A 26,524-nucleotide genomic window follows, 5' to 3' on the forward strand; every position below is an offset into this window, starting at 1 on the left:
CAACTGTACTCATGGTATAACAGGTTTTCCCATTTATGGAAATTTAAATCTTAGTTCAGATTTTGGATGTAATTTTTAAGTAAACTTACAGACATTAATTTGTTGATTGATGTATGTTGGAAAGAATGGAATATGTTCTTAATATGATTAACCCTTTGCTTAACTATGTCATCAAACAGCTAATGCTATTGCTAATGTTACACAAACCATGTTCCCGTTAATATCAATATCCTTAGAAAACACTTTGAACACCTTAGAACGTCAATGGAGAAAGGCATATAGTTCATCATAGCATCGTAATACACCTGCTATATTGCTAAATCTACCCGATTTTTCATATTAACAGAAAAATAAACTGGGATAACATGGCTTCTTTTGAGACATTTGACATGATTGGTTACAAGGTAGTTTGTCACAAACACCAGCGATTTCAAACATGTCTTTAGATCACTGCAGTTTTAAAGAGAAAATACTCAGCAATGGTGCTGACTTATGAATTTACACATGGTTTGTCTTTATGCATATTAAAAACACCACATATACATATAAACAACATTAAAAACTTGATTTTCACCACAGGAGGTCTTTAAAATATTACAAGTTGTGAAGGAATTCCAGTGATGAAAAGAAAGTCATGTCTATTCTCATTAAAACATAAAACAATCACAACAGAACTATATAAAGGATATTCACACGAGCATGTTTAAACTAAAAGATTTATACTTTCATTCATTTGATACTCTAGTCCACATAGGAAGAACAGACATGCCAACTAGTTACTGAACTGATGCAGACTAATAATAACATAGCTGAAGCGGATTGATATCGTTTGGTCTGGAGCAAGGTTTATGTAAGGTATCGCCCCTTTTTGGCAAATGCTATTTACGTTAGCTCCGCCCACCAATGCCTGGTTGGGCCACTCAAGTTTTAAAAAAGACGCAGAGAATTCAACGTCTTCAACAACGCTGGTAGTGACCATTCTCTATGACCAATTAGTGATCTGCAGTGTTTACACGTCACATTTAGTATCGTTTCGGCTTGCTTGGTACTATTTAAGTGAGTCGTACCGTGCCGTACCGTTCCGTACCGAGCGGTCCCATGCAGTGGAAAAGTGCCAACAGTGAGTAAAGGCTGATTTATACTTCTGCATTGGACCTACGCCAGAGCCTCTATGCGTTGGCTATGCAGCTGTTTTCATTTATACTTCTGCATCGTTGTCTGCTTCGACGTGCATGCAGACATCTAGGAGGCAATGTACACGGTCATGTTGGGTATCAAGGCAAAAGCCGAAGAAGAAGCAGCAGCTCGTCATGTACGTTGTCAGAAAAGCTTACAAACAGAAACGGCAGAGAAGCGGCAAATGACTTTTGTTGCAGTTTGACTGTATGCGTCCCCTGAAACAAAGCGTTTTTTCATTCATATAAGTTGAAAGTGCTCGCTCTTCTCTGATTGCTCCGCGCCAGTTTTTTGACCCGAGGGAGGGGTTCTAGCAGACCACTTACGGTCTGCGTAGAATTGATGCATTGTTACATTTGTGAAGAGTTGCATTTCAGGCTACATCGTAGGCTACGGCATACACTCGGGTGTGCCTCATACGTCCGGAAAAGTAAAGCTGCGGGCTCTTTGATCGCCCCCTGGTGGCTGGATGCAGTACAGGTAATAAACCCTGCCCTCTCAATGCAGACGAATGAGACTTAAGTGAAAACATAAAAATAAATTATGCTTCAAATAAAATTTTCCGAAAGATGGTTTTGGTCATTTAAGGTAGTTGTTATCAAGCTGATTTATATTAAATTGTTCGTTTTTGTGATAAGTTTGATTTTAGCTAGCAATTTGGTGCTATAGAAACGGGGCGTGTCGTCATGATTCACAGTTGATTGACAGCTTCTCTGAGGACTGTCGGAGCTTCGAGGGGAGATTGAAGATATATAACTAACTATTAACTATCAATTTCTGTGTTCACACCGACAAAATTAGCTGTTCAGCAGTAAACTGTACTGACCTACAGGATCTGACGGATCCTGAGCTTTTCTCTGTAACGTTAATTGTGGGCATTATAACCTAATTAATAAATGTTATTAGCTAAGATAACACGCCTAATGTTAGCCATGACGGGAAAAAAAGCAGGTGATCGTTATCTGGCAGTTACTTATTATTTTTATGGGTATAAAATAATAATTAGCAGGATAAAACTAATGATAGCCTACTCTAATTACAGCAGTCGACCTCCTGTAATGTTAGTTTAACTTTATTTAAAATGGCTGGACTGTTTCTGACATTTTAAAGTTGTTTATAGTGGCATATTATATTGAGTTTATCTACTGAATTTGCTGTTTCAAAAATATTATTGCTCTAGAAAAAGAATAGCCTATTATTTTATAGGTAGAATTTTAAATTGTGTGTAATTTATATAGCCTATTTAAAATACATCAATGATGACGCAGTCGTCTGGGCGAAAGTTTAATATCGCGACTCCGCCTCGTCAGTGGAGCCCAGAGGCATGTGCAGAAGGAATCTCCAGGCTCCACTGACGATTCCTTCTGCACATGCCCAGGCTGCAAACTTTTTTTTTTTTGCGTAATGCGTCAGCACCCATCGCCGTCCGTTTTGGCTTCAGTTCATTACAGTGGAAGGAAGCGGCGTTGTTGCGTCCATCTTTTTTTACAGTCTATGCGTACACTCGACACAGAGGTATAAATCAGCCTTTAAGCTTGCAAAACTGGCTTTTAACACGATCAATGTGGGCTCGAATCCGCCTTTTGCTGAGCTTGCATTTATTTTCAATAAAAATAAAAATAATGTTCTAAAAGTGGAAATAAACTGCGAATTAATGTTTAATAATATTAAAAGTGTTTATTGGGTAGGGTTAGGGGAACATGTAGGGGGGAGGGTTTTTATTCTTCCAATAAGGCAGCATCCATTTAATAATTTTAATAAATATAATCATTTACACTCTATGATATTATTGCATCCTGTTAATGTATAAAGATTGTAAATAGAATATATTGCTATCTTCACTTAGTGTAAATAGAATTAGCTATTTGCACTTAGTGTAAATAGTAAGTTAGTCCTCTAATTTATTTCTTCAAAACTGGTCCTAACTTTTTGAAAGTCAGTTACATAAAAAAGTAGATCAGCCTATTGTGAATTGGAAGAGCAAGACTGATTACCTCTTGTCTAACTGCTAGTTGGTCAAACTTGTTCTTAAGACACAATATTAATGTAGTGGCTATGTTTATGCAACTGGCCCCTGTTCCTTGTTTTACCCTCTGTGTATGTAAAGCCCTCACTTTCAGTTGTTTGTTGTCTTTTCATATGAATGTATGATTTGGTTTTCCATGCTTCTAGGGTTTCCAGTGTTCCCTAATATTTAAAGTAACCACTAAACAGAACTTTATAATATGGTTCTATCAGTGGTTCATCTCCTCCTCCTCACCCAAGGGTGATCACTTCCTGTGCGAGTTTGTGGACCTGGTATTTCAGATGCATTACCCTGAACGTTCCCCGGTTTTGTTGTACATGAGCCAATGACACATTAAAATCACTACTCCCCTTCGATTGTCCTCGAGGGACTTTTTGTGAGTTTGTAGAGCCAGGCACTGATTTCACAGTGGGTGAGGTGGAGGACGTTTCCAACATTCCGGTGGTCTTCGATTACCCACACTTATTCCTTGTTTTACCATCATTTAGTCTGTATTTACAGTCCTCAGTTTTAGTTGTTTATCCGTTCAGGTCAATGTACAGTATGATTTGGTTTTCCGTGCTTCAATTTCCAGTGCTCCCAGGTATTTTGTTTACTTTTAAACTAACCACTTGCAAACAGATAATTTCCTCACCTTGTTTGGGTCAATACTTGACACATAAATAGGTATTGCCAAAAATATGAAAGAAAAAAAATTAAATCCTATAGATATAGAAAATCTGTGGGAGACACGATGAACATGAGATGCCCTCGTGATTGAACAGATCTGAAATGTTCTTGCAAAGAAGAGTGGAAAAATGTTACCAAGTGGGGTGTGGTGGAGGGGGGCATTCCAGACTGCATGTTATGTGACATATCCAGGTAAGTTTACGGATAAGTAAACGGATAACCTAAACTAACCACTTGCAAACAGATCATTTACTCACCTTTTTTTGGGTCAAACCTTGCCAAAAATATTAAAGAAAAAAGATTCAATCCTATAGATATAATAAATCTGTGGGGGACACGATGAACATGAGATGCCCTCGTGATTGAACAGATCTAGACAGCGTTTCCCAAAAGCATCGTAAGCCTAAGTTGATCGTAGCTCCATTGGTTTCAATGGAGCTACGATCAACTTAAGCTTACGATGCTTTTGGGTAATGCTACCCTGGAATGTTCTTGCAAAGAAGAGTGGAAACATGTTATCAAACTCCAGAATGCAGGTTATGTTTTAACCTGAGGTAACGTTCATTTCATAGCAACTTCCTTTCCAGGATTAGTTTACTTCAGAGGTATTCAGCACATACGTATATTTATTTATTTATGTGCAATGTCAACTGTCATTTAATCATGTATTCAGCTATAAAAGCACTTTCCCATGTCAATAAAAAATAAAAGTATGTAATTGACACAACATGCTGTTTTTATGTAAAACCTTATTAGAGAATACGAGACATTATAAGGCCAGGCAAATAACAAAACATTTAATTATATTATATTATAGAAATGTTATTTTGCTTATAATTTATTACATTTATTACTCATCTCTTAAATAGATTTTGAATAAAAAATGGGAGATTTTCTATATAATGTACAGTGTTTCTATAATAAAATACTGTACAAATGTGGAAGTAAAATGGCTAAACAAAAAAATGTAAATAAAATTTAAATTTAAAGCACAGACTTTTTTTTTTAGTTCAATATATTTTTCTTTTTATAATTTTATTATTTAGCATCAAACAAACCATATAAGTCTTGTTCAGAGAAATAAAAAAAAAATTATTAAGGATTAGAAGATAAGATTGTTTAAATGATTGCACAACTGCCCAGTAGGAGGCGATATGCAATAAGAACGTAAGTCACAATTAAACAAAAGAAGAAAAAAGGACACTGGGGAATGAAAGAAATGAAAAAAGTGTGGAATGTTCCTTTATGCAATCAACTGTCACAGCTTTGATTACATAGCGGAGGGTGAGGGGCAACCAGACTCCAATGTTGAATGACAAAATAACCTTATAAAATTTAAACGCAACGCTGTTGAGTACATAGTGCGCAAGTACATAGTGTATAAGTGCATAGTGAGTCCTTTGGGTCACAACTAATATCTTCACTGTGAACATACCCTGGGTTGACTGAACTTACTTCCATCCACGTTTTTGAAACCAGCATAAGTAAGCAAGGTTTGGGTTAATTAATGAGAGGTCAGGGTTAATGTAAGGGTAAGCTAACCTTGCTTTCTGGAATACATTCCATAAATTTAGTAGCCCCTCACTGAGGAACACACGAGATCCAGGGAGCGGAGACGGGTATGGTTAATGTATATATAAAGTGGGAGGAGTTGGATCTAGATCCATCCCCTGGATTTTGTGTTCTGCAGTGAGGACCATCTCGGGTTGCATCTCAATTCTTATTTGTGCATCCTCGTTTCTTTTCCTCGCTGCCTTTCCTCGCGTCTTAGCTCCACCCCTTCAGGACTCGAGGGAAGGAAACAAGGAAAAGAAGCGAGGATGGAGGAATTGAATAAAGTAAAATGATATATCCTCACTCCCTTTAGCGTCATTCCAAAGCGTCATCAGCTGCGCATGAGGGATCTGACCATATGTTGTTAAAGTTTGGTTATTAAAAAATATAATAAATATTAATAAAGCAAGATGCCCCATTGAAATATGTGACATGTAAAGTTTATTTAAACTGCATACATTAAAGCATACATTTAAATTCTTGTGACAGATATGAAGGGGGAGGAGAATTTATGCGTGCATCAGGTTTCTCGACGAGAAAGACTTCCGCAAAGGATGCACCTGTGTATCCTCGCTCGTGACTCCTCGGGAAGCTTCCTCACTCCTCGTTCCGCACCTCCTCGCGGTGCAATTAGAGAATTGAGATGTCCTTCAAGATGGCTGAGCTCCATCGGTTTCCGGGTCATAGGATGGAGGACGGAGGAGCGAGGAAACGAGGAGGGATATTGAAAAGCACCCCTGGTCTTGGAGTCTCTACTAACGAGCTGATGATCTGAATCAGGAGTGTTAGATTACAGAGACTTGGAAAACATGCAGTGTTGGGGGTGCTCCAAGAAAGTGGTTGGGAACCCCTGGTTTACACAACACTGTTTTCAACTAAAAACACAAACCTTTTAAATGCAAAAAATGCAAACTTTTGTGTGTACAAAGTGCTGTTTTTTTTTTTAAACAATACTGTTATCATCTCTGTTTGAGCTACAAAAACGCTAATTTGTTAAAACGGTGATGACATCGCCAACTACTGGCTTGGCATGAATAATACAGCTTTTTGAGTTGCTTCCGTGAATCTGCATGAATTATTTTGACAATAATGTAATCTGCAGTGTTGGGGAAAGTTACTTTTAAAAGTAACTAATTGCGGTTTAATGAAAAGTAATCCATTACATTACTTTTGCATTACTTTTTCTCACCTGGGCTGGGATTGCTTGTTTGTTTTTTAATAACAACAGAAAAAAAAGTTAAATTTTTGGCAAATGTAAAGGCCCTTTCACACCAAAAGTGAAATTAATAAGCCTCAGGCTGAAGGATATGTACCTGTACAGTAGAGGGCACGGCTCAAACAAATCTTTCAGCTGTGCTTCCATTCTGGATTAAACAAGAACAGGATACAGGAGAAGGAAGTTCAACGGTCTTATTTCTAAATGTAAAGTAATTTTTGCTTATTAGTATGGTTGAATTAGATCATTGAAGATCAGCAAACAAAAACATTGGTTAATAAAGTGAGATTAAATGCATAAAGTATGTGTGTAATTTAATATAGTTAATTATTACAGGTTTGCATACAATTCTGAGATTGCATTTCACTGTTTTTATTCATTTTGAAGAATACTGAATGTTTTAGTGCAAGTGAGATGAGTAAATGCATGTTCACATTTAGTCTAGAACTACAATAACCATCATGTTCACACAGCGCACACAACACCTCTGACCTTTATTTCTCTCAACATGGGGACAGGAGAGCTGTTAGTCAATAAATGGGAAAAAGTAACTTGCATTACTTATTTGAAAAAGTAACTTAGATATTTTGTTGTAAATTGAAAAAGTAATGCTTTACTTTACTGGTTACTTTTAAAACTAATCCGCTTACATAACTCAAGTTACTTGTAATGTGTTACCCTCAACACTACTAATCTTTATGCGACAAGCACAACTTTTCCATTCCAAGTTTCCTTTGTTTCTGTGTTTAGTTCCAGTGTCCTTAGAGCTATTTTTCTGATTTGTTCCATGTTTTACCCTTGTTTAGACTGTGTATTTATAGCCCTCACTTTCAGTTGTTTGCTGTCTGTTCAGGTCAGTGTATGATTTGGTTTTTGTTTAATAAACATAATATATAATATTATCAAATAATATTTCCGCTTTGTTTTCAACAGTCCAATCCGGAAGCCCAGTGATTATTAGAGCATGTAGTGCACTGGAACTGCATACCATTGTTGCACTCATAATATCACATGACGTCATGGCATTTTAACTAGGATCATTAAAAATGCCTAGTTTGGCTAGTGGCATCACTAGCCCAAATCTTCTTAACTATTTAGACTGTCTTTGTCATGAGAGTCATGTGAAAAAGTGAAAAAGTCATGTGATGCACCATCTGTTTCATCTGTGCATATTTTTAGGGCTGTGCTGTGACAGCGGTGTCATTGTTATGAGGTTCCTGCCTCATAAATGAGCACATTAATTTCTTTTTTTTTTTTTTTTTTCAATAAATGACCCTATGACCCTAAAAAGGACAGGCAGCTTGAAGAATGGATGAATGAAAAAATCGGTAATTAAATTATACTAATTATATTAGTTACGTTTACATCATAAATTTACATGATCCATTATAAACCAGGATTATTGCATGCATAATGAATGCTTAATTATTAAATATTTGAGATTATATATTAACTGTCTCAGTATTGTTGTATTGTCAAAAAGATTGGTTGTAATTTTTTATTCTAGCCATTTCCGTCACAGACACAGTGTTTTAAAACAAAGTTTAGTCTGGTGAAGTTGAGCTGTTATCAAACTCACAGCTTTTCCCGAACTTTTTTATTCTCCTCGTCTCCTCTTTCATTCTTTTCATTTAGCGTGTATATGCGCATACAAAGGAAATAAGGTCATGTGGTTTCACTTTGTTTTGCACAGTGGAACGCAGGTTTTATGTGACCCATAAATGCACTTTTGGGTGTGTGACCTGTCATTAAACCTTTGCTTATTCAACTTGTTTTGATTAAACATACAGTTCCCTCCAAAACATATTGGCACCCTTGGTATATGAGCTAACCAGGCTGTGAAAAAAAAGTCTTTGCTGTTTATCTTATTTGTCTTTCATTAAATAAATAAATAAAATTTATAAAAAAAAAAAAAGTTATTTTCTCCAAAACGTAGCAGGTGGTCAGATACAGCAGCTAGTCTCTCATCAAGCTGGTGTTTAGCTTGTATAGTTGGTCAACCAGCAGAAAACCCCTCTAAAACAAGCAAAACAGACCAGCATAACCTGCTTAGGAGTTTGAACATATTGTAGACATGTATAACTACAGTAGATGATAGTCCTTTTTTGTCAATAATGTACCATTAAATAACCTTTTTTTATGGTGGCATTAAATTGCATTGTTGTTGCCAAATGACAACAATTAAAACAGCAGCTTTTTATGTGCACCAGCAGTAACATAAATCATAAATCAGTGCCTGTATACTGCATACATTTCAAGTGAACAATTACCTGTAGGCGATGAAACGTCAACTGTGAGATTGTGATGGCTGATAAACGTCAAAAGAAATTTTTGTCAGGAATCTGAGCAGCTTCAGAGAAAGAAGAGAGTCACAATGAAATGATTTAAATGAAAAACGATAAGACAACTCGCATAATTTTACTGATTGTACTGATTTAGCAGAGGCGCGTGTGTATGTGGATGTGTATGTGTATGTGCAGGACGCTGTAAGAGATGAGTGTGGTAAGAAAAGACACAGACTGCTGTAAAGATACAAGAGGAGATAGAGTGAAAATGAAGGAGGGAGATGCGGGAGATGGAGGGATAAATAATATGAATAGATAAACAAATGATATACATATCACCTGAGCAGAGTTAAACACACAGATATCCTATAGGGGCAGTGCTCAAATTGACTCAAGTACCCACTTGAGGGGTTGTGGTTATCTGGCAATATACAGTGGGTACAGAAAGTATTCAGACCCCCTTAAATTTTTCACTCTTTGTTATATTGCAGCCATTTGCTAAAATCATTTAAGTTCATTTTTTTTTCCTCATTAATGTACACACAGCACCCCATATTGACAGAAAAACACAGAATTGTTGACATTTTTGCAGATTTATTAAAAAAGAAAAACTGAAATATCACATGATCCTAATTATTCAGACCCTTTGCTGTGACACTCATATATTTAACTCAGGTGCTGTCCATTTCTTCTGATCATCCTTGAGATGGTTCTACACCTTCATTTGACTCCAGCTATGTTTGATTATACTGATTGGACTTGATTAGGAAAGCCACACACCTGTCTATATAAGACCTTACAGCTCACAGTGCATGTCAGAGCAAATGAGAATCATGAGGTCAACGGAACTGCCTGAAGAGCTCAGAGACAGAATTGTGGCAAGGCACAGATCTGGCCAAGGTTACAAAAAATATTCTGCTGCACTTAAGGTTTCTAAGAGCACAGTGGCCTCCATAATCCTTAAATGGAAGACGTTTGGGACGACAGAACCATTCCTAGAGCTGGCCGTCGGGCCAAACTGAGCTATCGGGGGAGAAGAGCCTTGGTGAGAGAGGTAAAGAAGAACCCAAATATCACAGTGGCTGAGCTCCAGAGATGCAGTCGGGAGATGGGAGAAAGTTGTAGAAAGTCAACCATCACTGCAGCCCTCCACCAGTCGGGGCTTTATGGCAGAGTGGCCCGACGGAAGCCTCTCCTCAGTGCAAGACACATGAAAGCCCGCCTGAAGGACTCCAAGATGGTGAGAAATAAGATTCTCTGATCTGATGAGACCAAGATAGAACTTTTTGGCCTTAATTCTAAGCGGTATGTGTGGAGAAAACCAGGCACTGCTCATCACCTGTCCAGTACAGTCCCAACAGTGAATCATGGTGGTGGCAGCATCATGCTGTGGGGGTGTTTTTCAGCTGCAGGGACAGGACGACTGGTTGCAATCGAAGGAAAGATGAATGCAGCCAAGTACAGGGATATCCTGGACGAAAACCTTCTCCAGAGTGCTCAGGACCTCAGACTGGGCCGAAGATTTACCTTCCAACAAGACAATGACCCTAAGCACACAGCTAAAATAATGAAGGAGTGGCTTCACAACAACTCCGTGACTGTTCTTGAAACAAAACTTAAATTTTAGTTTAGTATTTATAGTATTTTTATGATTTATAAAGCACATTTCAAAACAACAGAGTTTGCAACCAAAGTTCTGTACAGAAAAATTAAAACACACAAATGTACACACACTCACACACAAAAAGAACACACTGGATCAAAAACCTTGAGGACAATCGAAAAATTCACAACCTCAATTAAAACAAAGAATACAAAACAGAAGGGGAAGATCTAATATTGAGAGGGAGAATGTTCCAAAGTCGAGGAGCAGCCACCGAGAAAGCCCGATCACCTTTAGTTTTGTAACGTGAGCGGGGAACAGAAAGAAGAAACTGATTCGATGAGCATAAGGATCTTGGGGCATTGTACACGACAAGAAGATCACTGATATACTGAGGAGCAAGTCCATGTACCCTGATAAGCGCTCATTGTCACAGTTGTAAACACAATGACATTGTGTATATATTGAAGCAGCAGTAGATTCAAGATTTAGTGGATTCCCTAGGCATGACATCTGAGGCTAAGACTGGAAGGAAGTGGAGACATGTTGAGCATCATTTTTTACATGTTCTGCAGTAGCAGTCTATGAATGCATGTTTCTGCCATGAAAAAAAGTTTAAATCTTACAATTATGATGTGTGTTTTTTTTCACAATTCTGAGTATATATCTCACAATTCTAAAAAAAAATTGAATTGCTGAATATTAACAATGCCATTATTTTTTTCTCAGAATTTTGAGTTTATATCCCACAATTGCAATAAAAAAGTCTTGTGAATTGTGAGATTCCATGGATCTTGCTTTACAGAAGAAGAAGAGTTGTTTTAGTCGAGTGTTGTTGCCATGGCGTCATTTTACGCCGGACTGCTTCACAAACGAGGATCAATTCAAAGCTGGATTTGCACAAAAGATTAACATGACGGCACATGCTAGTGGATGAGTTGAATCAACTCCACAGCAACTACATCAATTTATCCACTAACCATTCAGAAACATCCAGCTTCATTCTAAAAGTTGTAACTTCTTCCTGAGTCTCTCCATCAGTGTCAATTTCGGTTTGAACAATGTAAGGCTGAACAACGTTAGTTACAATCCTCATTTTGGCTGCGTGAGATTCTCCAGCTTTGTTGTTGTTGAGCAACCAAAGCGTGAGCTGTTAAAGCTCCGCCCTCTTCTGGAAAGGGGGTTGGAGCAACAGTCATTTGCATTTAAAGGGACACACACAAACAGCATGTTTTTGCTCACACCCAAATAGGGGCAAATTTGACAAGCTGTAATAAATGATCTCTGGGGTATTTTGAGCTAAACTTCATAGACACATTCTGGAGACACCTAAGACTTATATTACATTTTGTAAAATATATATATATGTTTGTTCTGAGCAGTGAAACAGAGCTCTGTTCTTCAGAAAAATACTTCAGGTCCTGCAGATTTTTTATTTTATTTTCCAGAATCTTTTGCATATTTGAACCTTTTCCAGCAGTGACTGTATGATTTTGAGATACATCTTTTCACACGGTGCATTAAGAGCTGGAGATGTAAACTTTTTGAATTGAATGAACAGGATAAATATTACTTTTTTGTCTTCTAGAAAACATGTAAGTATTTTTTGTAGTTTCTGAAGGCCAGTACTAAATAAAAAATATGATCTTTCAACAAAATAAGAAAAACTTGCACATCATCTTCCTGTTCAAAGGTTTTCACCCCCCGACTTGTGTTTCCTTCTGGAATGAATGTTTGAACCTTTTTTATTAGTTGTGTTTGAGTCCCTCAGTTGTCTTCAGTGTGAAAAGATGGATCTCAAGATCATACAGTCACTGTCAAACAACCAGTCGTGGATCATCCAGGTAACCACACAGAGGGTCATTTTTATAAATTCAGCTCTTTTTTTTTTTTTTGTCTCGTGGATTTTCTGTAAACATATTATGTTAAATAGCTTAATCAGGACAGTACTAAATAAAAAATAATGTGCAATTTTTATTATCCTTCTTATTTTGTTAAAACGATTAGCATTTTTGCAGGTTCTGTAAACTTTCGAGCTCAGCTGTAAGTTGAGTATGGTGGAAGTTTACCATTAGAATATAAAATAAAATAAACAATAAAATAATAAAATAAACTTAAATTGTATTGTTTTATTATTATTATATTGTATTATTTTAGCCAGTTGCCAAAGCAACATTTTCCATTACTTTCTAACTAAATTGTGAATTGAAAAGTTAATACTGCCCTCTAGTGGATGTACACTGCAAATGGAAAAGAAATTACAATGAAGCTGGCTGGAACTTTTTTTGCCATGCTGTCTGTCATTATCACAAGTTTTTCGGCTTGCAATGAACAAACCTGACAACAAGAGTCTTTTTCAGCATTCACTGGCTCTATAATAACAATAAACAGCTTATTTCAATGCACTATCCATTACATGACTTTCAGAGAAGGCTAGAGCTCAGAAGTTTCATACTTCAACCAAATTTCCATGCCTTTAAGACAGAGGATTCTGTTGTATGAGCAAACCATAGAAAAGTGTGGGTGTCATTAGTTTTAATAAGAACTAGTGTAACAAGTGTAAACAAAAAAAAAAGTATGAATATAATATGCTGAGGTTTCTGCACTACACTCTATTGTGTTTATTTAATACCGTATTGTGTTTATTCTGTTAATTCACACACTCATAAATTGTACCCATTTACTGAGATTGACACTGATTAATCTGAAACCAGGATGACACTTTCAAATTTTGGGTATAAGACCAGACGGAACTGATACATTACATTTTCCCTATTATTATGTTGTTGCTGTTGTTGGGTTTTTTTAAAGAAGAATCTTATGTTCACCAAGGCTGTATTTATTTGATCACAAATACAGTCAAAAATAGTAATGTTGTGAAATATTATTTAAGAACCTTTGCACTTAATCATATTTAATTGTTATTCATTTAATGCAGCATGTAAAGTCACCTTTAGAGTTTCATTAAATGGTAAACATTAGGGTCCTGGCAGTTCCTCAATTATATCTAAGATATAGTAGATTGTCCACTCCCATTATTGGCCTCAGTGTGAAAATCCCCAGATCTGGTCTTCAAGTGAATTATTTGACCATGAGTCTGTAATTCCTCTTGTCACCAAAAGATGGCGCTGTGAAGAACACCAAACGTATTCAGAGTAATGTCTTCACCGTCCTGAAGGTGAAGTGGTGGGCAAAAAAAAAAAACAAAAAAAAAAAAAACACACAAGTAAGGCTCAATATGAAGTTATGCTGATAGCTGGTATGAATATTGAATATATGAATGTGATTATACTGCAAGTAAATTTTGGATTAATGTTGCATCCTTACTGGTAGAGAGAACCGCTTATTACATCAAGAATTCCACCTAAAAACAAACATTGAATAAAATATAATCCAAAAGGACAGAAAGTAATTACATAAAATATAAAAAGTGCTGAAAATGTATTTGGATCAGCATTAGCTAAATATATACATTCAAATTTTCCAAAAATTTGAAAATCTAGCATTAAATCGAGAGTGTGCATCCTATTCATAGCAGTGTCCTACCTGGCTGGCAGACTGTCTCACAGATCACAGGACAAATGTAACAGTAGGAACAATCCTGGAAGGAGAAATGAAATGTAAGAGGGTAGTTGATACATAAAAGCTCTCAGATTTCATTAAAAGATCTTCATTTGTGTTCTGAAGATGAACAAAGGTCTTACAGTTTTGGAACAACACGAGGGTGAGAAAATAATGACAGAATTTTCATTTTTTGGGTGAACTAACCCTTTAGCCTTTAACACTTACCTCACAGTGATGGCAGTGTGCTGATGTGTCTCCTTCCTCACAGGGACATTTGTCACAGGTGCTGCAGTGCTGAGAGGAAAGGGAGAGGCAGACACAGATGGAGTAGTAAGTTACACCTCTGCTCTTTACTGGGGAAATTTAGGAAGGGATCTATACTTCAACACACTAATGGGTCATGCAAGTGGGTTTGGCACATGCTAAAAATAATACCTCATGGACTGATCATGGTGACATGTCATGATCTTTTTTCCAGAATTGTTGAGTTTGTTTGAAGCTCCTTAACATATGTTGGGCTGTGGTATGCATAAGTCAGTAAAAGTGTGGTAGAAGCATGATTTACCTCACAGACTGAGCAAAGGCCACAGAAAGAGCCTGATCTATACTGTTCATCCTCCATGGAGACCACTTCTTCTGACTCTACATTTTCCTCCTCAGCAGTTTCTACAGCACAAGGGAAAGATGAGGTTTAACAAAGTCTTCATTAGTAAGGCACCAGATTTATGTTCAACAGTAAAGCTAAGAGTATACTTCAATTTAGTTGCACATGGGGCCTGTACCATGATGGTAGTTGAACAAACTCAGGGTTATAGGATTAGTTTCAAGTTGACAAAACCAAACCACTCCAATCCGGCTTTGTTGGAACCATGACGCTGATCATCAACTTTGTCTGTCAACTCGGGCTTTGATCCTGAGTTTGTTGAGCATGTGCACGACTGTGTGACATCTGTGGCAAACAGCCAATCACATGTCTTGCAACAGAGATAAACTATGATTCACTTTTCATGAGAGAGTCAGCGTAATTCAAAACTCTTTTGAGTTTTAAAAATGAAGAATTTAAATGCATTTACACTGACAAAAATACTTGTCCATGAAAGAGGACAAATAAAAGAAATTATCTTGCTCTATCAGTGCAAGTGAAACTTGTGAAGTTAGTTTATATAGTTGATTATATATGGCGATAGAGACTCAAACATGTAAGGTCACATGTAGCCATTTTTAAAGAGTTATCTATTGATTCTACAGCTTATTTATATTAAATATGATCTGTTTATACAAACCCGATCTCAAAAAAGTTGGGACACTGTACAAATTGTGAATAAAAACAGAATGCAATTAAAGCTGCAAGCAGCGATGAAAGGGCCCTCGCACCTGGGCTCACCGCCACCCATTGGCCTTAGGAAAACAGTGAACAGTGGGCGACATGCATGTAAGCGAGAGAATACAGGACAATTATGCCAAAGTCATTTCGAAATGCCACACTTCCTGTGGCCAACAGGTGGCGCTTTGACCGTCACTGAATATTGCCATGTTGATGTCTTCAGGCAAGGACTATCGTCGAACATGTGAAGTTTGAAACAGATCAGACATTGTATGCCTGAGTTACAACAACTTCCTGTTTCTTTCGTGGCGTTATTTGCATACATTAGCACTCAGCCAAGTGTTGCATAATTTAACATGTTTCTAGCATGTTTGGTACTTCGTGGCATAATGAAACGTGAATCTGGTAGTGAATTACAGTGTAAAGTATGCCATTTCCTGTTGCCAGCAGGTGGCGCTATGGCTAACTGAATATTGTCATATAGATGTCTTTAGGCCAGGACTCTTATCACACATGTGAAGTTTGGAGCAGATCAGATATTGTATGCTTGAGTTACAACAGCTTCATCATTCTGGCGAAACATCAGAATTTGTCAGGCCACCACGGACACGAACTTCAACGAAAACTATAGATCTTCACAATTTAACGTCTCAAAGGCCTTTAGATTAGACTGGCCATATATGATGTGTTTCTGGTTTAATCTCTATGAGGAGTTAATCACAGTGTAAAACATGTCATTTCCTGTTGCCCCCAGGTGGTGCTATGACTGTAACTGAATATTGTCATATAGATGTCTTCAGGTCAGGACTCTAATAAAACATGTGAAATTTGGGGCAGATCAGACCTTGTATGCCCGAGTTACAATAACTTCCTGTTTCATGGCGAAACATCAAACTTGGCCAGGCCGCCATGGACACATCCTTCAGCGAAAACTCTAGATCTTCGCAATTTAACGTCTCAAAGGCCTTTAGATTAGACTGACCAAATATGATGTTGATCTGATTAAAGCTCTAGGAGGAGTTCGTTAAAGAACAACATGTGGAAATGGCAAAAACTGCCAAAATATTGTGGAGAAAATTCAAAATATCTCACTTCCTGTTGGGTTTACAAACCTTGCACCCAGGGGCTTTTTTGTAGGTACTGGACTGTTAAATCTGTCTACCGAATTTCATAACTGTACGTGAAACGTAGCACGAAGGGCGCTTAATTGAAATTTTGTAGGTGGCGCTGTCGAGCCATTTTGCCACACCTAATTCTGAAACCCATATCAGATGTAAATTTTCACCACTTCTGATGTGTGTGCAACGTTTAGGCCCTCAAAAATGCGATTCATTTTGGAGAAGAAGAATAATTGGCTGAGCAATTCCAATAGGGTCCTCACACCATCGGTGCTCGGGCCCTAATGATGTGGCACGAAAATATTGTGTGTATATGTATATGTTCCTTATATGTATATTTTATTCACTATACAACATATATGACATATCAAATGTTTAAACTGAGAAAATGTATCATTTTAAGGGAAAATTTTTCATGGCATCAACACACCTCAAAAAAGTTGGGACAAGGCCAAATTTACCACTGTGTGGCATCCCCTCTTCTATTTATAACAGTCTGCAAACGTCTGGGGACTGAGGAGACAAGTTGCTCAAGTTTAGGAATAGGGATGTTGTCCCATTCTTGTCTAATACAGGCTTCTAGTTGCTCAACTGTCTTAGGTCTTCTTTGTCGCATCTTCCTCTTTATGATGCACCAAATATTTTCTATGGGTGATAGATCTGGACTGCAGGCTGGCCATTTCAGTACCCGGATCCTTCTTCTACGCAGCCATGATGTTGTAATTGATGCAGTATGTGGTCTGGCATTGTCATGTTGGAAAATGCAAGGTCTTCCCTGAAGAGATGACATCTGGATGGGAGCATATGTAACTTGGATATACCTTTCAGCATTGATGGTGCCTTTCCAGATGTGTAAGCTGCCCATGCCACACGCACTCATGCAACCCCATACCATCAGAGATGCAGGCTTCTGAACTGAGCGCTGATAACAACTTGGGTCGTCCTTGTCCTCTTTAGTCCGGATGACATGGCGTCCCAGTTTTCCAATAAGAACTTCAAATTTTGATTCATCTGCCACAGTCCATTTTAAATGAGCCTTGGCCCAGAGAAAACGCCTGCGCTTCTGTATCATGTTTAGATATGGCTTCTTTTTTGACATATAAAGTTTTAGCCGGCAACGGCGAATGGCACGGTGGATTGTGTTCACCGACAATGTTTTCTGGAAGTATTCCTGAGCCCATGTTGTGATTTCCATTACAGTAGCATTTCTGTATGTGATGCAGTGCCGTCTAAGGGCCCGAAGATCACGGGCATCCAGTATGGTTTTCCGGCCTTGACCATTACGCACAGAGATTGTTCCAGATTCTCTGAATCTTTGGATGATATTATGCACTGTAGATGATGATAACTTCAAACTCTTTGCAATTTTTGTCTGAGAAACTCCTTTCTGATATTGCTCCACTATTTTTCACCGCAGCACTTGGGGAATTGGTGATCCTCTGCCCATCTTGACTTCTGAGAGACACTGCCACTCTGAGAGGCTCTTTTTATACCCAATCATGTTGCCAATTGACCTAATAAGTTGAAAATTGGTCCTCCAGCTGTTCCTTATATGTACATTTAACTTTTCCGGCCTCTTATTGCTACCTGTCCCAACTTTTTTGGAATGTGTAGCTCTCATGACATTTTGAAATGTCTCATGACATTTAAAAATTTCTCACTTTCAACATTTGATATATTATCTATATTCTATTGTGAATAAAATATAAGTTTATGAGATTTGTAAATTATTGCATTCCTTCTTTATTCACAATTTGTACAGTGCTTTATTGTGTTGAATGTGTCTGTCACTTTTCTCAAATCTAATTGGTCCAATTTTTCGTATATCTTACCCAGAACAAAACCTGCCCCAGAGCAGGTTAGCCGTGGAGCGTAAGCTACTATGGCGATGAACACCGCTAAAAGTCACTTTCATGGTCCTAAAACACAGGATCGGCGCAAACTAATCTAAAACTTACCTGGTTAGACAGCTAATCTGGCTTCATGGTACAGGCCCCAGGTTAGGACAGTGTTAGGTTTACTTGTAAATAAACAAGTACTAGTAGTTGATTCTTAAGAGAAAGTTGTTGCCCTCATCATGTCAAAACCTGCAAATCAAAATACATTGCTCTACCCAGCAATGGTGCTGCCTACAGCAAGGGGTGTCCAATCCTGTGCCTTTCAGCAGAACTTAGCTCCAGCCCTGATTATGCAAGTGATGCAAAAATGTTGGGATTGGGACAGGCCCACCAGAAATTTTCAGGCAGGCAGATGTATTGCAGCTAAAAGGTGCAGTATGGAATACTGACAGCTGGTGGTTGAAATGGGTACTGCAGAACAAATTAAAAATATTAGTGAGAGTCGTTTCCCCTTCTCCTCTTCCTCAGACTCGATGCTCACGTGAGTTGCCAGATTGAGAACACACAATAGTGCAATTAACAATGGAAGGCGAGGAGACTTACATACTGGGTGTTTCTCATCTCTTATTTGTGCATCCCCGTTTCCTTTCCTTGCATCTTAGCTCCACCTCCTTAGGATGCGAGGGAAGGATACACCCTGTGTATCCTCATTCATGACTCCTCAAGAAGCTTCCTTGCAGGAAGCAATACGTGTTTCCCCCAACTGGCAACCCGGTGTGTCAAAATACTGTTGGGTAAATTGGCAGTGGGCGGAATCACACAGACCAGAACAAAAACAGACATTCCGACACATTTGAAAGTAAAATAACTGGCTGTAGCATAAAATAACTCATGTAGCATGAGTAGAAGAGAAATGAGTAGGTGAATGTAGCATGTTCCTAAATATCATATTGGTACATATGGTATTTTTTATTTATTTTATTTTTTTCCTTTAGTACATTCAAAAAATTACATACAGCACCTTAAACCAGGGGTCTCCAAACTCGGTCCTGGAGGGCCACTGTCCTGCAGAGTTTAGCTCCAACTTGCCTCAACACACCTTCCTTGAAGTTTTCAGTATGCCTAATTAGACATTAATTAGCTGATTTAGGTGTGTTTAATTGGGGTTGGAGTAGCTCTGCAGGACAGTGGGCCTCCAGGACCGAGTTTGGACACCCCTACTTTAAACTCTCCAGCTAAATGCTGCTCCAAGCAGTGTGGGAAGCTTTGGGATGTTTGCTAATATTAAAGGTTTTTTTTAAAGTTTTAATAAGAACTAAGCGAAGAACAAAAAAGAACATTGCCATTAGTATATTGGGGCCTTTACCCATAACTATATCCCTAACATAATCTTGTAACTTTCTTGTATTTCTCTGACCACCTCTTTCTCTAGTTGTCTGTCATCTCCCTTCATTATTGCAGACTAATGCAACTAATGTAAATATAAATCTCTCATCTCCTCCTTCTCCTCCTCTTGTTTCTGCTGCCAAGGTCAATTACTACTGAAACAAGATCAGCAGCACTTCAGACACATGCTAACTAATCACAGGATCTTTAATGAGATCTCTCCAACTCCACTCTCTCACATCAATGCATCTCTTACTACTGACTACTTTCCCACCTCATTTCGGCAGGCTCAGCTACAACACTCAACTCTACAGCAGTTGAAAGCTACAGAATAGTCCTGTCAACTTTTCTATCACAAGCTTTACAAAAAGAAATTGTGTTCAGTCAACTCTCAGGTTTCCTGGAGTGAATTTGTGTCCAAGTCATATCAGCTAACCACTGAGGTGCAAGGTTCAGTGCTTAGACCTTTCTTCTTCTTGATATACACTGATCAGGCATAACATTATGACCACTGACAGGTGAAGTGAATAAAATCTTGGTGTCAGATACCACAGCACACCTTCAGGGGTCTAGTGGAGTCCATGCCTCGATGGGTCAGAGCTGTTTTGGCAGCAAAAGAGGGACTAACACAGTATTAGGAAGGTGGTCATAATGGGGTTAGTTCACCCAAAAATGAAAATAAGGTAATTTATTACTCACTCTCACTTACTCTACACCCGTAAGTCCTTTGTTCATCTTCGGAACACAAATTAAGATATTTTTGATCAAATCCAATGGCTTAGTGAGGCCTGCATAGACAGCAATGGTACTTCCTCTCTCAAGATCCATAAAGGTGCTAAAAACATATTTAAATCAGTTCATGTGAGTTCAGTGGTTCTACCTTAATATTATAAAGCGACAAGAATGTTTTTTTGTGAAAAAAAGAAAAAAAAAATGATATTGCCATCACTAGATATTGTACTTTTTAACAATATCTAGTGATGGCAGATTTCAAAACACTGCTTCAGAGCGTTATGAATCTTTTGAGTCGAATCAATGATTTGGATCGCGTATCAAACTGCTGAAATCCCATGACTTTGGCGCTCCGAACCACTGATATGATTCGTAAAGCTCCGAAGCTTCATGAAGCATTGTTTTGAAATCGGCCATCACTAGATATTGTTAAAAAGTCGGTATTTTGTTTTTTTTGCAGCACAAAAAAATATTCTTGTCACTTTATAATATTAAGGTAGAACCAGTGTACTCACATGAGATGATTTAAAGGTGTTTGTAGTGCCTTTATGGATCTTGAAAGAGGAAGTACCATTGCTGTCTATGCAGGCCTCACTGAGCCATCAGATTTAATCAAAAATATCTTAATTTTTGTTCCGAAGATGAACGAAGGTCTTAGGGGTGGAGAACGACATGAGGGTGAATAATAAATGACATTATTTTCATTTTTGGGTGAACTAACTCTTTAATCTAAACCATCAGTCAACAATAACATTATTGTACAGCTGGGTTCAACAACTCTAATGCCAGCCTGTAGTTGATTTTATTTCTTAAACTGCCAATTAATTGCTATTAAGTTTGGCACAAAATATATTCATCCAACAGTAGTTAGTTTAATAGATATGGTTGCTTTGTTCTAAGTTAAATGACAGCCAAAACTGAAATGTACTTTGTACTTGTAAATTGATAACAGATCCTAGGTTTCACTGCTGGCCATACAGTCATGTGATACCTTGTAACATATATGCTGTGTGTTAAGTTCATGTCAACAGCATTCAACCAGAAAGGACATAAAGTGGTTGGAATATTTCAGCTGCTGTAGCTGTTCAGATATAGTGAGCTATTTTAGGGCTGATGTGTGACTTCACAGACTCACTGAAGGGTATGCACAGGACTTTAGACAGCCAACAATGGCTCTGTTCCAAAAACCTAGAGAAATGCCTATGTAGACAGCATAACCCTATAAAGCCTACTGTATCATATTTGATACACACATTTTCCAAGACCTCTAAATTATCAACAAGATCAAACACTGCTGAAAAACATTGTGTCATCTGATAGTTCTTATTTTAACAAGTAAAAGGCCTTTTAGTATAATTCATGTTCATCTTCTGGCCGTGGTTCACGTGTCTTTTTGCTGTAAAATCTGAAGTGATTTTTATAAAGTAAGCATAATAACATTTATATTGTTAGTAATATTTTAAGATAAACATTTACTTGACTGAAGCAGCTATTAGATTATCCATACTTAATTTTTTAGATAAATATCAAATAGGATACAAGAGGCTTTTGAGGATTTGTTCATCTCTCAATCATCATTGTGTTGTATTATGTTTTGCCCCCACAAAAAAAACTATAGAGCTTTGATCATAAACCCAAGCATTTAAATATCATTTTAGTAGGACATTATTGGGAGATATACAGTGACAACTGATATTTATATGCATTTTAAATAAGTAGTTTGCTATATTGTTATAAAAGATCTCACTGATTTACATTAAAAGCTATCAGAATTCAATCTTTCAGGTCATAAAAATAACAGCATCTTCACTAAATTTCATATTTTGTGTTTTATTCCACTCGATTGTGAGCTCCATATTTTTACTATGCGAGACTCAAAATTAAAACAATATAGTATTTTTCTCAATTTTTCTGACTATTACTTACAAAACGGTTAGTTCCTGTCCTTGATTCTGATTCACAATAAAACACGGCTATGACCGCTTCACCCACCCGTTCTGTGTATCACTACACAACACCCTTAGCAACCACTCTTCGCAACGGATACTGTTTATTCTCACTTGATATTGTTCATTGAAGCTTACTGTATTATGTAGAAGAGTGTTGTGAGAAAGAGATGGAGTGAACGAGTTTATTACCTGCATTCAGATTTAGCATTTTCCTATGTTCATAATTAAAAATATGTTTAAATGTCTGATGTATTATCTTGTCCTTTTAACAGTTAAAGGGTTTTCCTATGACTGACAGCTCTAGTCAAAGCAGTTGCGTCTTGTTCCGTGTTCACAACAATTCAGTCTTTTCAATGTAAAAGTCTTCGCTAATGACTGACACACTCAAAGACGGTGTTGTAATGGCGTAATAATTTAACTTCTGTTGCTGTTCACGGTCAGGGACTATTTTTTCAGGCGGAAAAACTTTACTTGAAAGTTGTATTGATACATATTTTTGGCTTTAATATTTGTACTGTGTGGAAACTGTTTTATGAAAAGCAATAAGGTACTCGAGGCTAATGCTGTATCGTGAATAAGTCATTGTTAGGCATGACGCAAAACGAAGCAGCACAGCCGCAGCGCAGCCACTCATACCTTATTGCTTACATATATCAGGCTTTACAGGGTCAAGTATATGCCCCAAAATGTAGGCTCAATAATTATTTTGCCTTCAAGTTAACTTCCTTTGGCCAATCCTATTCAAACTAGGTGAAAAATCCTTTGAAGATAGTAGATTGTAAATATAGTCCATTAAATAATAAAAAGCATTGATTTTTAAACTGAATAATTTGATTACAGTAACCGTGTTATCCAATATTCATGTTTTTAGAGCCTGTTAGAGTATCACATTGTTAGCCTAACAACATGTTAATGGCAATTCAAGAGTGCTGTTTAGCTGCTGTCTATGCAGAGCATTCCAAATCAGTAACTTATAAGGTTCAGTTTCAGTTAGGATGTGGCCTTGTTAGGCAGCTCACTAAGAGCCAGTGATTATTGTGATATACAGAAAAAAACTCTGCTTTTTCCTTTGACCTAAATTGCATGCATATGTAAGATCACTTGACACTGATTCTCTGTAAAGGCTAATTCTGTAGTTACCTTCAGCATTATCCTCAACTACAGTCTCTTCATCTCCAGCCTCCTCATTATCTTCATCAGCAGCTACCGTTTCCCCATCTGCCTCTTCCTCATCTTGTGCTTCCTCTTCTGCTGCAGTTTCTTCTTCCTCTGCTGTCTGTTGTGCTGAATTATCATCTTCTTCTAATGCTTCTACATCTACCTCATCCTCTGCTACTTCATCTGCCTCTTCCTCCTCTTCATCTTCTTCTTGTTCATCTTCTACTCCTGTCTCCTCATCTTCCTCTTCTTCTTGTTCATCTTCTACTCCTCCTGTCTCCTCATCTTCTTCTTGTTCATCTTCTACATCTCCGGTCTCATCATCTTCTCCTCCTTCTATCTCATCTTCCTCTACTGCTGCTTCTTCGTCATCTGCTCCAGTCTCATTATCTTCCTCTGCAACGTCTTGTTCATCTTCTACTTCTCCTGTCTCATCATCTTCCTCTTCATCTGCTCCTTCCTCCTCAGCTTCCTCCACTTCAGCCTCAGTGGCTTCTTCCTCCTCCTCCGTTATCTCCACTTCTGGTGACACTTCTTCCTCAGGAGCTCCCTCTGCTTCCCCATCTCCTCCTGCGTCATCAGCTGTGTTTCCACCTTCCTCATCATCAGCCACCTCCTCTTTCTCACCTCCAGTAGGCTCCAGACCTCCCAGCTCCTCGGCTTCCTCACTTTGCAGCCTTTCTTCGGCCTGTACAGAATCCCTGAAAGCTCCAGTGCAAAGCAGAGCTACGATAAGCCCCAAAAGCCAGCTGCGTAAAACTGCCATCTTGCAGTCACTACCTCACACAAGAGCAGCAGGAAAAACCAGACAGTCCACTCTATAAAAACGTGTTCGTATCCACCCAAGATTCACAAGTCAAGATCACACAGAGGGACACCCTTCAAACCTACTTGGAGCTGCAGTTGCCAGATCCACCAGAGTTAGCTGAGTGAAAGAGAGGGGCTGGTCTTTGTTGTGCGGTCACATGTACACTCACACCATTCTCTGCATGGTGTAGCACAGAGGAACATACTGAGATGATTGACAGGGCCACATGCACGAGACACACTTCTAACACCCTGTATTATTACATCTTTGTCTATGTGAATGTGTGAGAGAAAGTGAGGCAAATAAAAGGAAGATTACAGGGAAGCACAAATTAACTTTAGAAACCAACTTTTTTCAAACATTCACACAACTGAGTGAAGCCAGACCCATTTCGACTCTCCTTAGGCCTGGAGGGTGGGAAGCTATATAAAGAGGCTCTCAATAGCAGCAGTACACTGCATGATCTGACCTTCAATAGATCACTCAGCTGGTGAAACTCCATCCGTTCCTCACTCGCTCTCTCTTTCCCTATACCAGGTCCATTTCTAAAGGTCAACTCCGTACTCTATACTATATCTTACAATCTCCACTCTCTGCACCTGCTACCTTTCAGGTGATGAAAATTAAATTAATTTGTATTTACTTTCCAGAAGATTTTCACATCTAAAACCCAGCCAGTGGAGTTCTCCACGGGTTCCTCTAGTATACTGTACCATAAGATCGAAGTTTAACTAAAAGGGTTAGTTCACACAAAAATTAAATCCTACAATTGTCCTATAATTTGCTCACCCTCAAGTCATCCTAGGTGTACATGACTCTCTTTTTTCAGTCAAACACAATGTGAGTTATATTAAAAAGTATCCTGGCTCTTCCAAGCTTCATAAGACCAGCTGAACGCAGTTTATACATTAGGTCAGTAGGCGGAGAGTAGACAGTCCTTAGTCGCGGTTCGAACACATTCGACCACATGAGCACAGTCCACTATGAAAGCAGTCCAGTCAAATGCATTTTCAAAAACCTCTGGAAGTGGTTGAAAGTGAACAAACTCAAACCCATTTAGACCTCATTGTATTTTAGTGTCATCCACTTCAGATTAGAACTTCTTAACACCAGGTGGAAACAGGCCCACAGTCTGCTTCTGGCAGTGGAATGCTCTCACCCAAAAAGTAACTATAGCATTACTTATAGTGTGGAGTTTGAATGCTTTTGTTATCAATGTATGTATAAGCATTTGACTGATTCTTGATTCACCACTAGGTCTCCAGATCATCATACGGCTGCGCTAGAAGAATGTAACGGCTATTGTGAACACTTGTATTCCTTTTCTGGCCTGCTTTCTGCCATCTTTCTCTCCCTGTAGGAAGTCGAGTGAGTTTCTTTGAAGACAGAACATTTAAGGAAAATTTACCTACCCTCTCCCTGGATATAATATATAATTAAATGTTTTGTTGAATGCAATTGGTTGCCTTGTATATTTTTCACTGTTGACCAAACTTCTTTCTTGACTTAAACTGAGCAGCTTCATTCATTGATATTAAATTGTTGTGCATGTTTATGTGAATGTATCTTAACATAACGCAACATTAGGATGTTAGTAATATTTATGACCATAGAAGCATGAGAAAAATATATACAGTACATGCTGTAAATGTATACCTTATGGGAGCAGCCCCCTTTAACACTCACAAAAAATTAATTCAATTCAAAAGGCTTTATTTGCATGAAAATAAATAAATAAATATATCATATATATCAATTAAAAATGTATTCAATTCAAAGGGGCTTTATTTGCATGGATATATATATATGTATATATATATATATATATATATATATATATATGTGTGTGTGTGTGTATATATATATATATATATATATATATATATATATATATATATATACACACACGTATGTATATATATATATATATATATATATATATATATATATATATATATATATATATATATATATATATATATATATATATATATATATATATATATATATATATATATATATATATATATATATATATATATATATATATATATATATGTGTGTGTATATATATATATATATATATATATATATATATATATATATATATATATATAT

The 26,524-nt window shown here is 37.6% G+C and overlaps 1 protein-coding gene across 1 annotated transcript; it reads right to left on the bottom strand.

The window, feature by feature from the left end:
- Positions 1–13,164: 13,164 nt before the first annotated feature.
- LOC137008060 (sarcoplasmic reticulum histidine-rich calcium-binding protein-like) lies at positions 13,165–24,838 on the bottom strand. Its single transcript, XM_067369854.1, has 6 exons — positions 23,581–24,838; positions 14,659–14,759; positions 14,319–14,387; positions 14,076–14,130; positions 13,857–13,893; positions 13,165–13,701 (listed from the first exon to the last, which is right to left on the bottom strand). The coding sequence occupies exons 1-6, from the start codon at positions 24,362–24,364 to the stop codon at positions 13,680–13,682; spliced, it is 1,068 nt and encodes a 355-aa protein (XP_067225955.1). The 5' UTR covers positions 24,365–24,838; the 3' UTR covers positions 13,165–13,679.
- Between the last annotated feature and the right edge of the window lie 1,686 nt (positions 24,839–26,524).

Source organism: Chanodichthys erythropterus, chromosome 19, assembly GCF_024489055.1.
Source record: "Chanodichthys erythropterus isolate Z2021 chromosome 19, ASM2448905v1, whole genome shotgun sequence".
Classification (NCBI taxonomy): Eukaryota; Metazoa; Chordata; class Actinopteri; order Cypriniformes; family Xenocyprididae; genus Chanodichthys; species Chanodichthys erythropterus.